General features: G+C 39.8%; 1 protein-coding gene across 1 annotated transcript in view; it reads right to left on the reverse strand.

Moving 5' to 3' along the window:
* Positions 1-16,175, reverse strand: part of DSCAM (DS cell adhesion molecule) — a 779,527-nt gene that overhangs the window by 304,300 nt on the left and 459,052 nt on the right. The window contains exons 15-19 of the mRNA XM_082245233.1: positions 15,402-15,569; positions 8,381-8,451; positions 6,690-6,930; positions 4,526-4,672; positions 685-840 (exon numbers count right to left, since the gene is read on the reverse strand). Of these exons, the coding sequence (XP_082101359.1) occupies positions 685-840; positions 4,526-4,672; positions 6,690-6,930; positions 8,381-8,451; positions 15,402-15,569 (783 nt within the window). The remainder of the gene's footprint in view (positions 1-684; positions 841-4,525; positions 4,673-6,689; positions 6,931-8,380; positions 8,452-15,401; positions 15,570-16,175) is intronic.

The following is a 16,175-nucleotide window of genomic DNA, read 5'->3' on the forward strand; positions in this document are numbered from 1 at the left end:
CACGTCCCATTATGCATTGTAAAACTCAGACATTCACAGACATGACTAGGCATGATGGGAATTGTAGTTCCTGAACAACTGGAGGGCAGTAGTTTGGAGACCCCCTGCTATAGACATTCAAATATTAAAAAACTCTTAAATGCAGTGAAGAAGCTTTAGGAGTGTATTCGCGGTAACATGCAAGTGTTGTGGGGCTATTCACTTTCAAATCAAACTAATGCACTAAAGGAAAAAAACCTGCACTGCAGCACACCGCAATGCACAGTAATGTACCACCATGCATTGGAGTGCACTGTGTTATAAAAAACAGCCCATGCTCGATTTTCTTTCCACTGTGGTCCCTTGGCAACCTATTCACATAAAAGGGTTTCCTTAACAAAACACCCATTATCCTTCCACCAGGGACTAGATAGGAGTGTATGAAAATGAAAAATGAATAAAAAAAGAACCTCTAAAAACGCAGTGGATTTTAACACAGTTCAGCAAATTAGGAAACTTCCCAGTGGAATTATTTGTTGTTTTTTTTTTTCAGCGCCTGCGCCTCTAGTAAAGATCTTTACAAAGGTGGTCTCCAGATGGACACACTGGAAGCTGCCCACAGTCCATACAGAGTGACATCTGTTTGGGCAAAACACATGGAGTAAGTAGCCAGCATTGCTCACATATACCAGCTGTGACTCTTACCATCTTCTTTGGTTCTGACGAATATTTGCTCGCTGCGCACACCATCTCCAGCCCGTGTAAAGGCCAGCACCTGGATACTGTAGTTTGTGTATTTCTCCAGACCATCCAGCTCCAGTAACGGCTGAGTTGTGGTTACATTTTTTATTTCACCAAGCTCTAAAAGAGACAACAAAACCAATTCAGCACAAGCAAAGAATATGAAAGAAAATTATATTATTCTTTCAGGAAAATTAAGGTCTTTTCTAGGTTTTAATTCTTACCTGTAGGTCTATATCATTTTTAATTTGCCTAAACATTTTATTTCATTTGACTGGGGATTACTTTGACCTCAAACTGAAAAAGAATATATTCCTCCTTAAAATGAGGTATCTTTTGACTTGAAGTGTTTCCAAAACCTATCCTTTGGGCCCACTAACAATGTATGTCAGTTTACAATGTTTTCTAGACAACCTCACATATACAGTCAGGTCCATAAATATTGGGACATTGACACAATTCTAATCTTTTTGGCTCTATACACCACCACAATGGATTTGAAATGAAACAAACAAGATGTGCTTTAATTTGAGGGTATTTACATTCAAATCAGGTGAACAGTGTAGGAATTGCAACAGTTTGTATATGTGCCTCCCACTTTTTAAGGGACCAAAAGTAATGGGACAGTACACAGTACAGATGGACAATGATCCGAAGCATACTGCGAAAGTAACCAAAGAGTTTTTTAAGGGAAAGAAGTGGAATGTTATGCAATGGCCAAGTCAATCACCTGACCTGAATCCGATTGAGCATGCATTTCACTTGCTGAAGACAAAACTGAAGGGAAAATGCCCCAAGAACAAGCAGGAACTGAAGACAGTTGCAGTAGAGGCCTGGCAGAGCATCACCAGGGATGAAACCCAGCGTCTGGTGATGTCTATGCGTTCCAGACTTCAGGCTGTAATTGACTGCAAAGGATTTGCAACCAAGTATTAAAAAGTGAAAGTTTGATTGATAATCTGTCCCATTACTTTTGGTCCCTTAAAAAGTGGGAGGCACATATACAAACTGTTGTAATTCCTACACCGTTCACCTGATTTGGATGTAAATACCCTCAAATTAAAGCTGAAAGTCTGCAGTTAATGCATATCTTGTTTGTTTCATTTGAAATCCATTGTGGTGGTGTATAGAGCCAAAAAGATTAGAATTGTGTCGATATCCCAATATTTATGGACCTGACTGTTATTGTCTTGATCAAATATAAGTAACAATTACACATTTGAATAGTAGTAGAGAATGAAACGTTTATCAATTACAAAAGTATTTTGTATCCACCTTGTGCATCGGGCATTAGGCACACCTGGAAATTTCATGTTATTTATATTTAGGCCTCATTCGCACTTGGCAATTTGGAATCATTGGCAGAATCGCTGCGATTCTGCCCACAATTCCAAATCGCAGCAAATTGCAAAGTAATCGTACAGCAAAAAAATGCATTTAAAATTTGAGCTAAGCCTGTCGCCTTAAAAGGAGCAGTAGGTTTGTTTAGGCTACAAACGTGTATAGGGAAGCCCATTGAAATGAATGACCTAGACGTGCAGAACAGCAAAATTTGTTATTGATTTGGATAGATTTGTTGTGTTACTAATTTTGTTTCGTTGATTCATTTTGTTTTTGTTTTGTTTTAATTTTGTACTGTTATATTCATTTTCTAATGAATTCCAAATTTTCAGAATGATATGAATTTGGTTTGGTCGAAAAATGATCGGCTCTGCCTCCCCTTCCCCAAATAAACCCTTCTTCCTATGTTGAGAGCATGTGGTCTGGTATGGGGGGGGGGGGGGGGACTTGCTCAATTTCCTGGCCACCCTGGATGCATACTCGGATAAAGGTCTGGTATGTATTTTTTTTACATTTCAGCATAGGGGTTTCCCTTAAAATCCATTCCAGACCCAGGGCCTGGTATGGATTGGGAAGGGGGACCCCACGCTTTTTTTTTTTAAATTTTGCTGGCATTCTTTTGTTTACATTTTAGCTCTCAGTGGGGAAGCCTGCTGACAGCTGATGAATCATCGGTTGTTTAGGACGCAGTGGCCAGTTTACCGGCCCGCTGCTTAACAACCAGCTATTCGTCACACACAATTGAATCGGTCGATCATTTTTCGACCGATTCAAGTTGTTCTGAAAATTTGGAATTAGTTAGAAAACAAACAAATAAATAAATAAACTAAATTAAATGAATTTCAACTAAATATGTTACTATTTCATTTAGAGATTCGGATACATCCAAATCTCTGTATAACCAAAAATTTGTCAGAATTTACATTTGGACTGAAACTAACTGCACATGTCTAGATTTGCCTGTCCTATGCGCAACATGCGGAAAATCGCGAGCGGGATACTGGTTCCCTCTACGCAAGACCTGAACTGGGCCTTATATTAAAGAGACCCTGTCACCAACTTATAAACATTGCAGGTAAATGTACAGAAAAGTCAAGTATTTTATATGCTTCTCTGCAGTATTTTTGTTATACATTTTACTGATTTGCAACATGCCTCAGGAGAGTAAATTTCCAAGCAAAGCCCCCTCCTCCGCTCTGCCTTCCCCTTCCCACATCACTTTTATTTTGTTTCTCAAAGAGATGTGAAGGGGAATACCAGAGAGTGTCACTTGAGTGAGAGCTCCGGGTCTGATGGAGCTGCTGACATCACATCCAGGATGGCAGCACCCAGCAGCAGTCTCAGAGGTTATGGATGTCTACACAAAGGAGGTAAACATGTCTAAAATGCACTAAAAGCACAATATTTTGGGAAGAAATTGATGGCTGGTGACGGGGTATCTTTTATTAAAGTAGTAAAAAAGTAAACTAAAGGCAAACGTTTTTTTTTTGTTTTGTTTAGAGTGGGGAGGGATTAGAGCTTCTGTCAGGTTTTTATTGCTGTCTGTGCCCCCGTTAGGGAGATTCACCCTCTCTATTTTTTACCTGTTTACCATTATCATTGAAAGTGAAAGAAAATCCAAAATTGTGGGTTGTCCTCAAGTAATAGAGGGGAAATCTTCCAATAAGAACACTAGTTCTATTGACCAGGGGGTCCCCAAGAGATTCCCTTAATTTGCAGGGATTTGCTTCTCAGAAGTGAAGGGAAATCTCCCATTTGGGACAAAGAGGGCAAAAATAAACCTTACAGTGGCTATAACCAGTGGTGGCCCGTCCATTGGGAGAGCCCCCCATCCATGCGTCCGGCCCCCGAATCTACATGCAGGGCGCCGGATGCATGGATTCCAATAGGGTATTTTTATTTTGAAGCACGAGATTAGAGCCAGAGGCTCTAATAGGCTTCAAAAAAGAGTGGGCTCAGGGGCGCAGAGCACTGCTCTCTGAACCCACCCAGTTGTATGACAATAGCGAATTAATATTCCCTATTATCACACTGATTTTCCTCCCAGCCAATCAGGAAGTGGGTCGTGAGACTCCATTCCTGATTGGCTGAAAAGAGAAGCAATTTTCCTAGCCATTGGCCAGGAAGAGGGAGAAGTCGTACGGCCGGAGGAGACTCGCAGCCGCTCGGGGACGGAGCAGGTAAGGATGCTGGATATCTGGCTGGGCAGCCAGCTGTCCATCCCAGGAGGGGATGAGGAGGGAGGGGGTGGAATATTTGATTGCTGGCCGTCACGCCGGGGGGGGGGTTGTTGGTTTTCTCGACCCCCCCAAATTTTCATTCACCAGCCGCCACTGGCTATAACACTCTCTTACTCTATCCAAAATTGAAAAAAAAATGTTTGCCTATAGTTCTACTTTAAGTTTAAGAGGACCTACAGACAGGAGTGTTCTGGCTCACCAACACAAATTCAGAATTTCCTCACCTCCATCTAGAAGATTTGCCCAGAATATAACCCTGAACCCCTGGAGGATGCCATTGAGGGCGTCTTTGGGAGGAGTAGACCAAGAGATGGTTATTGTCTCTGGTGTGGTTGCAGCAGCCTGGACATTCTCTGGAGGGCGGCTGGGTACTGGAAGAAGAGAACATGCATAACAATCATTGTTATAGGATTCACATCACAGGAGATCATAGTGGGGGGAATATATTACTAACATTGATTGTCTAGTAAAAGAAAAAAGAAAATGTTACTTTTCCCCTTCGAAGAAAAATCCTTTGCTGAAAAAGTTTACCATCCAAATATTGTTCTAATTCAAAATTAAAATGGGCTGAAAATTGTGATAAAACTAGAGGTTTTTTTTGCATTTTTTTTGCCAATAAGAAATGACGAAAATAAATATATTCACAGTACAAAGGCCTTTACTTGTTTAGTTTTCCTTTTGAATAAAGGACAAAATGTGATTGGTCAGTAAGAACGAAAACATTGTGGAGAATCTTTTTTCCTTCAGGCCAACATCAAATGTCATCATCACCACTTGCTATTGCCGTGCTTTATGGCAAAGAGAACAATTTAAAAGGTTTTGCATTAAAAGAAAATAAAAACAATGTTATTGTGATAAACTAACCTAATAATAACATATATTTTTGGATTTTAACATTCCTGAGGATAATAGCTACTGGTTACCTGTGTGGTCCTTTTCTTTTTTTTTTTTTTATATTTATCTCTTTATTGCAATTTCAAGGAATATTATTATACAATTTACAAAAAAGAAGCAAAAACGTAACCGTAAAAAGACAGAAACGACATCATCTTAACTATCTCGAAGTGTGTTTTCACTCAAAGCACATTCTCAGTCTTCTAAGGGTCAGGTAATAAATAACAACACATTTAACTAAATAATGAGAGAGAGAGGCATCATCAAACCCATAAGGCACTTCAAAACCCCTTTATCTTCCCTATATCTCTTACCCTTTCCTCTTCACCCTTCCTTAACTAATACCTTCCTTTATTCCTTCTCCACACTTTAATTTAAAATGACTGTGAGTTTCATATTTTGTCTCTATCTCTACTCTGTCCTCCTATTCCTTTTCTTTTCCCTTTCTCTTTCCTATTCTATAGCTGAAATTCTCCTTCTGCAAGGACAGATTCCTAAATCACATCACTAACATTAAAGGGATAGTTCACCTTTACTAATGTAGCACTGCACCCTTGAGGACTGCTGGATTATTCACCTGGGATACCAATAGCAACTGCAGCATGTACAATTTAACTTGTTTTTTTTTTGTGGTTTTATTTAAATTAGGGATGGGAGAAGGGAAGAGTGCGATACTCCAACTTGAACTATTCAAAATAGATGAGGACTCCTGTCTGAAGATGCAGCCAGGCTGCTGATTCACCTTGCCACTAGATGAATCTAAGATTAAGTCTCTATACAGATGACTTATTAGGGTGAATGATCTTCAGGATACACACCTAGTACCCCCTTTTACTGGACACACTGCTGACACCTGTCCTCTGACTATCCCATATCGGGGTGGCCCCCCTCAGGTCAGGCCCCTAGACACGATCCCCTGTACTCACGATACTGTTTTTTTGGGGTCTCCGGTGTCTCTACCCCTTCAGTCAGCCTAGGTGACATTATTTAAAAGAACTTCCTTAGAAACATCCTAGCAACATCCTGGGAGTGTTCAGGTCAGGCTTCATGAGGTAATGTAAATGGCCAACACCTATAGCAAGGGCATTATTCAACTGTAGTCAAAGCCCCACAGTTTGTTTTTATATACAGACACCCCCTTACCTACAATTTTTTGGTAAATGTGAACTATCCCATTAAATAACATTGTTACTGAATTTTTAAAAATGACTGCTGTAGGTGGACTACATTACAGCTAAAGATCTAACTATAAACATAGCAAACCATCGAATTGCTACAGGGCCTAGAGCTCTCTGTCTACAGGCTGGTTTGTACAAGCACTAATAACTTTGGGAATTACTATAGGATTACTACGAAGACAAATAGGATTGCGTATCAATGGAGGGATGGCTTCAGGTATGGAAAGTAAAGAGGTGGAGGCACTTAATAATTTTGCTATGGGGCCCCATCATAGTTTTGCCCCCTATTACAGTCCTCCATATAATGTATACGTACCGTCCTCCAGTGTGGTGGTGATGATTTCCTGAGACGATGGCCCTGTCCCGGCCCGGTTACAAGCCTGCACTACCACGCCGTACTGCGTGAACTTCTTAAGGTTGTCCAGAGTGTACACCTCGCTGTCCCCAGTGGTGTCCACAGTGATGATATTAAATTGGTAATTTCCCCCTGTACTGTACTCCCGAAAGCCAATCTGATAGCCACGGATAATCCCATTCTGAAGGTGCTTTTTGGGGGCCTGTGCAGAAAAGAAAATGGATAAAATAGGTCTTGTAAAGGGAAAGTAAAGTTGGGATTGTTTAGATGTCATCATTATCAAATCATACACATTTTCCATTAAAGACAAAGTGGCAGGTTCTCTTGAAAGAACAGCCTACTGAGTTAAACTCACCACCCTCTCATCTTCCCTGGCCACACTGGTTCTCCATTAGAGTTGGCAATCTAATTCAATCCAGCTATGTGTTGGATAGAGATGGGCACAACGTAGAAATTTGTTTTCGATTAGTTCTTTAAATAATTTAATTTGTCCATCTTCATTATATTAGAAAGATTTGTTTTCGGAATTAATTTCGTATATTCAAATTCATTTTGTATATTTGTTATTTTTAAATCAAAATTCAAATCAAGTTCAAATTTATTTGAAATCCGAATTTAGGAAGACAGCTATATTTGTTTTATTCTATTCTATTTTTTTTTCTATTTTATTCTTTATATTCTTTTCTATTTTATTATTTTCTATATTATTATTTTCTATTCTATTCCAATATTTTCTATTCTAGTCCTTTCATTTCCATTCTATTCTTTTATTTTCTATTCTATTCTGTTTTATTCTATTTTGTGCTATTCTTGTAACTGTACTGTCTGCCCTCATGTAGTAAAGTGCTGCACAAACTGTTGGCGCTATATAAATCCTGTATAATAATAATTTTCTATTCTTTTCTGATTTATTATGCTCTATTCTATTTTTTCATTTTCTATTCTATTATTTTCTATTCTATACTATTTTATTAAATTCTATTCAGCAGCTTAAGTAAGAATCATCATCGTATTTCACTTGTATACCTTACTGTAATTATTGCAATATATTTCCATTTCAAATTTGAATTTGTTTTCAAATTCATTTTTGAATTTGCATAATACATTTAATTTATAATTAAATTGATTTCGGATTTGTTGAATTTGATTACTATTGTGATTTAGAAATTTGGATACATCTGAATCTCTGAAAAACAAACGTTTGTTTAAATTTTGATTTGTAAAGTAATGAATCGCGAAAGGTCTAGTGCCGAAAAATGTTGGAGAGCAGACAGGGTTAATGATTTCCATCTCTCTCTCACCTGACATGGTTCAGGCTCAACCATTGACCGGTAAGGCCTAAACATTGCACTTTGGAAAAAGGGCAAATTCCCCCCCCCCCCCCCGCCCCATACCCAGAAAAACTGGGTATTAAGCAAAAGCTCCAACAGAGCTGTGGTGGAGGGCACCCAAGTGACTATCAGTACATTAGGGTTGTTCTTTCAAGGAGACCAATCACATTGCCCTTCAGGAGAAATTGTCCAACTTCAGGATACATGGGATTGTAAGCATGTTTACCCATGTACTGTACATTTATACAAATAATTTTTTTCTATATATGTCCTTTTGTAATTCTTTTTTTCAGATCAAATAAAGATTGTGTCTTCACATACCTTCCATGTAACCCTGATACTCTGTGAGGAGACGGGATCAAGTTGGACTTCCTGAGGTGGACCATCAGGAGCTGAAAACAGAAAAAAGGAAAAACGTTAAAGATAACCCAAACCCCTGTCACACCCAGGGCTGGATTCTTCATAATTGCATAACTGGGCAGCCAGGTTAGAGGAAGCAGGACCAGACCTCATCATATACAGTGTGTGGTCATTTAAGACTTAAGAATAGTTTGTCAGGTGTGTCCTTTCTGCTTTTTTTTGTTCTTGCATTGAATTGAATAAGATTATTATTGTTCTAAAGTATGCCAACATCTAGTGGTGGTTTAGGGTCATTACAACTTGTTTATTTATGTAATTTGATATTCCCTTCAATCCCCCCTTGCGACTTAGTGCTAGTTAGTTCAGTCAAAGCTACAAACTCCCTGTTTCTTCCATGTTCCTTCAGTCAGCGTTAGTACTTCTACGGCATATAGCTGAATCTGGCTGCAACTGCTCCTTTCACTAGCCCTCCTGGCTAAGACCCCACAGTCCTCCCAAACTGAAGCTGCATTCATCACGGACTGTTTCTCAGTCCTCTCAGGCATACCTCTTAGTCCTCTCGACTTTAACACTCACCAGCCCACCTGGCTGTCCTCTATGGAGATTTGCTCCGCAGCATTCTCCTGCTGTCCTCCACTTGCTCCCATGTCTCTGGTCAGGACACTTCTGTGTGTCATGAAGAAGGTCCCTTCCGCCCAGGCCCGAAGTGACCCTACCCTTAGCCAGACTAGGGGACTACCCTCAAGGGCCACCAACAGCCTAACACCCCATCTCACTCTTTCACCCAAACTCCACTGCCCCAGCTGGGCTGATCCTGAGTATTTGAGGGGGCCTGCCCCTTGCTAACCTATCTGTTGGGGATTGGTCAGGGCTCTCAGAATACTCCAGGCAGCTCCTCCTTACATTCACACTCATTCTTCTGGAAGTCTCCAGTAAGTTCCAGAAGAAGGGGGAGGTCTCAGAGATGCTGCCTGTGAGTCATCCAGCCCTCTCTGAGTCATTCAAACCCTGACTCAGAAAAGCATAGACTTGACTGCCAGCCAAGCCTGCATTTACCTACACTAACAAATAAAAAAAATCCTAGCACTCTAGCAAAACAGCTAGGGGTGCTACAGTGGTAGCCAATCAGCTTCTAACATCAGCTTGTTCAATTAGGCATTGACAAAAAAACCTGGAAGCAAATTGGTTTCTATGCAGAGCTGCACCAGAGTTTGCAGTCTCCAGTTTTAGTAAATTAACCCCACTGGATCTAAGCCATGACAATTCATAAAGCTGCATTTGAAACATGACAATGAGCCTAAGGGCCATACCAAGCTTCAAGGACCACTGAACAAATAAATGAGTGCAGTTTATTATGGTATGTAGCACAACCCATCATGAGCAATCTTTATTCATGCATCTCTTGTGAAGGAACAAACCCCAAGTCAGAGACAATGCTGTGCACCTTTTTTGCTGTGATTTTCATCAGTTTTGTCTATTTTCCCACCAGGCACATCTGCATGGAGTTTGTACATACACACTATGTTTGCATAGACTTCATTCAGGTACTCTGATTTCCTCCCAAATTCTAATTGTTCCAGTGTAATGGAACTATGGGGTCTGGAGTAGAACATAGGTTGGAATGTTTTACAGACCTGGAACTGATGTAAAAGCTTCAATGTTCATTTCAACTGGCGTTTGTGTCAGTGCTATAAAAGTAAATACTACTACTAACAGGAGCACTTCTCAGCAGTTGTGTAATGTTATTAGAGGCTGCACATAGTTAATTTTTTGATTCAGACAGACCCTGTCTGGCAGACTTAAGCCAGCCATAGATGGATCCAATCTCACCCGGGTCTGGCTGAGATTCAATCCATCTATGGGTATTCAATCCATCGATCAACTTCAGTAAAGCCAACCTGTCAGATTTGTTGCATGTCATTACTGCTGGCAGCTATAGCCGATAGCAGTAATCATTGTGTTCTAAAAAGAAAAGAGAAGGCGCCTGGCCCTTTAAATAAAAGATTGTTGAACCTGCTGCCCTTTTAATTGTAATAAAACAATAAATAGGTATATATCATAGGTAAAAAGGCGCTGGTAATCTTAATATATCACGTGTTATAAAAATTAATAGGTGATTTAAAGTGTAATATATGTGATTAAAAATTGCTACAAATATATATATGATCTACTATTGGTGCAATTAGCAAAGAAAAGTGCATACCAGTGCAATTTCAATTCAGAAGTGTTTGTGCTTCTCAAAGTAAATTAATCCACAAAGGTGTGGATCAGTGAACCAATAAATAGATATATAAAGAATTCCATACAAAAATCACATAAGAATATATAAAAATATAAATATATAAATGTGCTCCAAGTAGTGTTTAAAAATCCAGGCAATAGCATGCAATCAAAATTGTGCTTGGTGGATTCTTATTAATCCCTTCACAGTGCTCCAGGTGCTGGGATGTGACAACCGTCAATTAAGAAGTGCTTGTGCTTCTCAAAGTAAATTAATCCACAAAGGTGTGGATCAGTGAACCAATAAATAAATATATAAAGAATTCCATACAAAAATCACATAAGGATATATAAAAAAATCACATAAGAATATATAAAAAAGTATAAATATATAAATGTGCTCCAAGTAGTGTTTAAAAGTCCAAGCAATAGCATGCAATCAAAATTGTGCTTGGTGAATTCTTAATAATCCATTCACAGTGCTCCAGGTGCTGGGATGTGACAACCGTGGCCTCTTACCAGCTAGCAGCAGGTCACAAGGACCCCCAACGCCTGTGATCCCTTTATTGGGTGGATCAGACCTCTCCTCGATTGCTTGGATCTCTGGCTCCTATATTACTCGAGTTGGACCATGTAGTCCCCCCATACACATAAAGATATAGAAGAACAAATAGCCTCCAATAGTGAAATACTGTTTTATTCTCCAAAAAACATACACTATAAGGTGACAATTAGCCTCTTACTATTTGTTGTGCCCTCCTGGCACTGGGCAATTCGGCAGTACAAAATCGTTTTTTTGGGTCTTAGGAAGATATTCTCCGGGGATCTGCAGCACCCTGTATCTCCTTTCCCCCTTTCTTTGTATTGCAGCGGTGGATGTGTATCCCAGCCTCTGTTCCGAATGCCTCTGTGTGTTACTTCCGGGTTAGCATTGACCACAATGCATTTCGCTTAACGAGCGTCCTCAGGCAGGAATTCTTTATATATTTATTTATTGGTTCACTGATCCACACCTTTGTGGATTAATTTACTTTGAGAAGCACAAGCACTTCTTAATTGACGGTTGTCACATCCCAGCACCTGGAGCACTGTGAAGGGATTAATAAGAATCCACCAAGCACAATTTTGATTGCATGCTATTGCCTGGATTTTTAAACACTACTTGGAGCACATTTATATATTTATATTTTTATATATTCTTATGTGATTTTTGTATGGAATTCTTTATATATCTATTTATTGGTTCACTGATCCACACCTTTGTGGATTAATTTACTTTGAGAAGCACAAACACTTCTGAATTGAAATTGCACTGGTATGCACTTTTCTTTGCTAATTGCACCAATAGTAGATCATATATATATTTGTAGCAATTTTTAATCACATATATTACACTTTAAATCACCTATTAATTTTTATAACACGTGATATATTAAGATTACCAGCGCCTTTTTACCTATGATATATAATCATTGTGTTCTGCCAGCTGGTAAGGCTCCCCACCGGCAGACTGTGTTCATGGGAGAATCAAGTGATTTTGTTTCCTGCAATCCGTGATTGCAGGAAAGAAAATATCATCATCTATGGCTTGGCTTACAGTGAGATAGGAGGTTCTGCAAAGCATATCTGTATTACTATTCATCAGGAAGCAGTAATAGTTTTTCTATACAATTTTTTGTAATCTATTTATATTTGGTTAATAAAGATGTGTTTTTTAATCCTGCTTGAGTAACCGCCATTTTGGGTCCTTTTTCAGCCCAGCTTTTTGTATAGCAGTAACAGTAGTAAAGTTCATAATTCCAGCAATAAGACCAGTAGCATTAGCCATATCCCTTACTTTATAAATCTGGACAAATACAATTCTGACATATAGCAACAGTATCATTTTTCAACACACAGAACTGCAACTATTATTATTAAAGTGTATCTAAAGTCATTTTTTTTTTTTGTTAGTTACTGAGAGATTTACTCTCTGTGTTTGTCCTGGTGACAGAGAAGAAAAGTGGAGTCAGTGGGAGGAATAGTGCCCCATCATTGGTTTCAGTGGAAGGAATAGTTCCCATTATTGGTGTCAGTGGGAGCAATAGTGCCCCATCATTGGTGTCAGAGGAAGGAATAGTGCCCCATCATTGGTTTCAGTGGGAGGAATAGTGCCCCATCATTGGTTTCAGTGGAAGGAATAGTGCCCCATCATTAGTGTCAGTGGAAGGAATAGTGCCCCATCATTAGTGTCAGTGGAAGGAATAGTGCCCCATCATTGGTTTCAGTGGGAGGAATACTGCACCATCATTGGTTTCAGTGGAAGGAATAGTGCCCCATCATTGGTTTCAGTGGAAGGAATACTGCCCCATCATTGGTTTCAGTGTTAGGAATAGTGCCCCATCATTGGTTTCAGTGTAAGGAATAGTGCCCCATCATTGGTTTCAGTGGAAGGAATACTGCCCCATCATTGGTTTCAGTGGGAGGAATAGTGCCCCATCATTGGTTTCAGTGAGAAGAATAGTGCTCCATTATTGGTGTCAGTGAGAAGGAATAGTGCCCTGTCATTGGTATCAGTAGAAGAAATATTGCCCCATCATTGGTATTGATGGAAGGACTAATGACCCATCATTGGTTTCAGTGGGAGGAATAGTGCCCCATCATTGGTGTCAGTGGGAGGAATAGTGCTCCATTATTGGTGTCAGTGAGAAGAAATAGTGCCCCATCATTGGTTTCAGTGGGAGGAACAGTGCCCCACCATTGGTATTAGTAGGAGGAATAATGTTTCATCATTTACATTATATCAGTGGGAGGAATTATGCCCTACTGTTGGTGTAAGTAGAAGTATTGGTGCCTCATTGTTGGTGTCAGAGGGGGGGGAATAATGCCAGCGAGCTGAAGTTTGGAGGCCAGCGTTACAGACAATAGAAGGCACAGGAATTGGGATGGAGACTAGTGCTTTAATCACACGCTCTGATTAAATCACATGCTGTAACCACCAGCGGTCACCCAAGCCCTGTTAGAAAACAATACATACAGGCTAATACACTGTGTGGGTCTCTCCACTCTCTCCACTCTTGTCTGTGTCCTGCAGTAAATGATACACATTCTACTGCATGAAAATACATCCCATTTATTTCTATGTGGCTAGTTCAAATATATACACGGCAGTCTAGTACATTTTTTAAAACTAGGACATGCTGCATCTTTGTGCATTTATGCATGTTAAGTAGGACTAATAAAATAAATGGTAGTAAAACATGTTAAGTAGTTTTGTGTGTTTTACATGCATCTTGTGTGTTTTAAATGCACAATGGGAAATGCCTCTTCTGTTTCTGCCCACTTTACATAATCCATGAGCATGAAGTCTAAATGTTATTTGGCTAAAAGCAAACCGTAATACCAATTGTGTACAGAAGGTGGCAGTGTTGTACAGAGCACTGGTAGACACCCAGTACCTTGATAATACAGACCATGAAGTTTGCTGGAAAGGAAATTGTCCTTTCATCCAGTCATCACTTCTCTCTTATCACTGATATCAAATATTGAGACTTTTTTTTCGTTTTGTTTTCGGTCGAGATAGATATTAGTTATTAAAGTTATTATAGTGTCAAAATTCTGCATATTTTATGCTAACCTTTACCTAAATGTACAACTCCTTTAATGACAAATAGTTATTTGTGTATTTTTTGACACAAAGGGGTTGATTAACTAAAACTGGGGAGTGTAAAATCTGGTGCAGTTCTGCTAAGAAACCAATCAGCTTTCAGATTTTTGTCAAAACCTAATTGAACAAGCTGAAGTTAGAAGCTGATTGGCTATTATGCAGAGCTGCAGCAGATTTTACACTACCCAGTTTAAGCCTAGGTTCACACTGAGGACATTTTGAAATCGTGCAAGTATATTTTTTTGCCAAAATTGGACTCTGTGTACTCACTGCGCCCCCACCCCCCCGATACCACGCTGCACCTACCCACAAGTTTCGCCCCGGGAACTGGAGGCAGTTAACATAGATAATTGTGTGGCTGCCTCCTGCACTGGCTTTGTTGCCCTGCTCAGGCTGTGCCCCATACCCCATAAGCCAAAAACGCAGCCTAACTTTATGACCACCCACCTGGTATTGAATAGGTCTCCTTATGCCACCAAAACAGCCCCTTCTGCAATTTTCAGATTGGCAATGGATCCAGTCAATCCTCCATATTTAGCATTGCCACTCTCACCGAGCTTGCTTGAGTGTTCTCCTGGTAAAAATCTGTCCTCTACGCTGAGTATTGGCAGTACTGACATTAGCTGTGCAGTCTGTTCTAGAAGCAGATCTGATAGTATAATCAAGCAACTAATCAACAGATTGCACAGCTAAAGTCTGCATCATCCAATGGGGATCAAGGAGGAGGGATGCCAGGGATGTGTTATTTCATAAAACACTCAGCCTCAGAGGTTTTGTCATATGTTGAAACAAATACACCCCCCCCCCCCCCCAGTGGAGGGCAGTGATGTATGAAGGTACATAGGCTAAAATGCATTGCCACAAGGTAAAATAAGGTATTTGCTGTTAAGTAAAACTATGTGGTTTATGAAGATTTATTATTAGTTTTTTATATATTGCTCAAATGCAATAATTTGTTTTGATGTATATATATATATATATATATATATATATATATATATATATATATATACTATATTATGTGGTTTCCATCATTTTAATCATCCCCTTTAACCACTTCTCCAATCCTATCAAACCCTAAACTTGTTGCAATAGACAGAGTTGATCAGACTCTACCTGCTTCCTCGGTGGTGATGGTGAGCTCGTTGCTGGCTTCGCTCTTGCCAATGTGGTTTTTTGCATACATGCGAATGTTGTAGGTGGAAGAGGGATGCAGGTCAATGATGGTGGCTTGGTTTAGCTGAGGAGAGACATCTTTGGTTCTCTGAACTGAATCCCACGAGTCTGGTAAGAGAGAACAAACAAATATAAATAATGAAAGTGATTTTAAAGGAGTTTTTTTTTTTTTTCTAAAAGAGAAAAAGATGTTATACCTACCTGCTCTGTGCAACATTATTGCACAGAGTGTTTCCTTACCTCCGCTTTGGCAGTCTGCCTGCTCACCTTTCTTTCTGGTGCTCCTTCAGCAAGCCGTGTGGCTTAGGGGGTCACCCATGCAGGACATTCCTGAACCGGGCTGTGTGCGTCCATAAACACACATAGCACTGGTAAGCCACACCCTCATTCCCTCCTCACAGGAGTTTGACTGACAGCAACAGGATCCAATGGCTCCCACTGCCCTCAGTGTCTCCTGTCAGACCAGGAAGAGAAACGAGAAATGCCAGGACAACACTGAAGTGTCAGGTAAGGGTTTAGGGATGTGGGGGATGGGCAATAACAAGTATTGGGATGGGGTTTTTTTTACCTTAATGCAGGGCAATTTCTCCCGAGGGACATAGAGGTTGTAACCCTTTCCCATTACATTGCTGTGAAAAAGTATTTGTCCCCTTCCGGACTTTTTTTTTTTTTTTGCATGTTTGTCACACTTAAATTATTCAGATTATCAAACAA

The sequence above is a fragment of the Pelophylax lessonae genome (assembly GCF_965119305.1).
Source record: "Pelophylax lessonae genome assembly, chromosome: 2".
NCBI classification, from domain to species: Eukaryota; Metazoa; Chordata; class Amphibia; order Anura; family Ranidae; genus Pelophylax; species Pelophylax lessonae.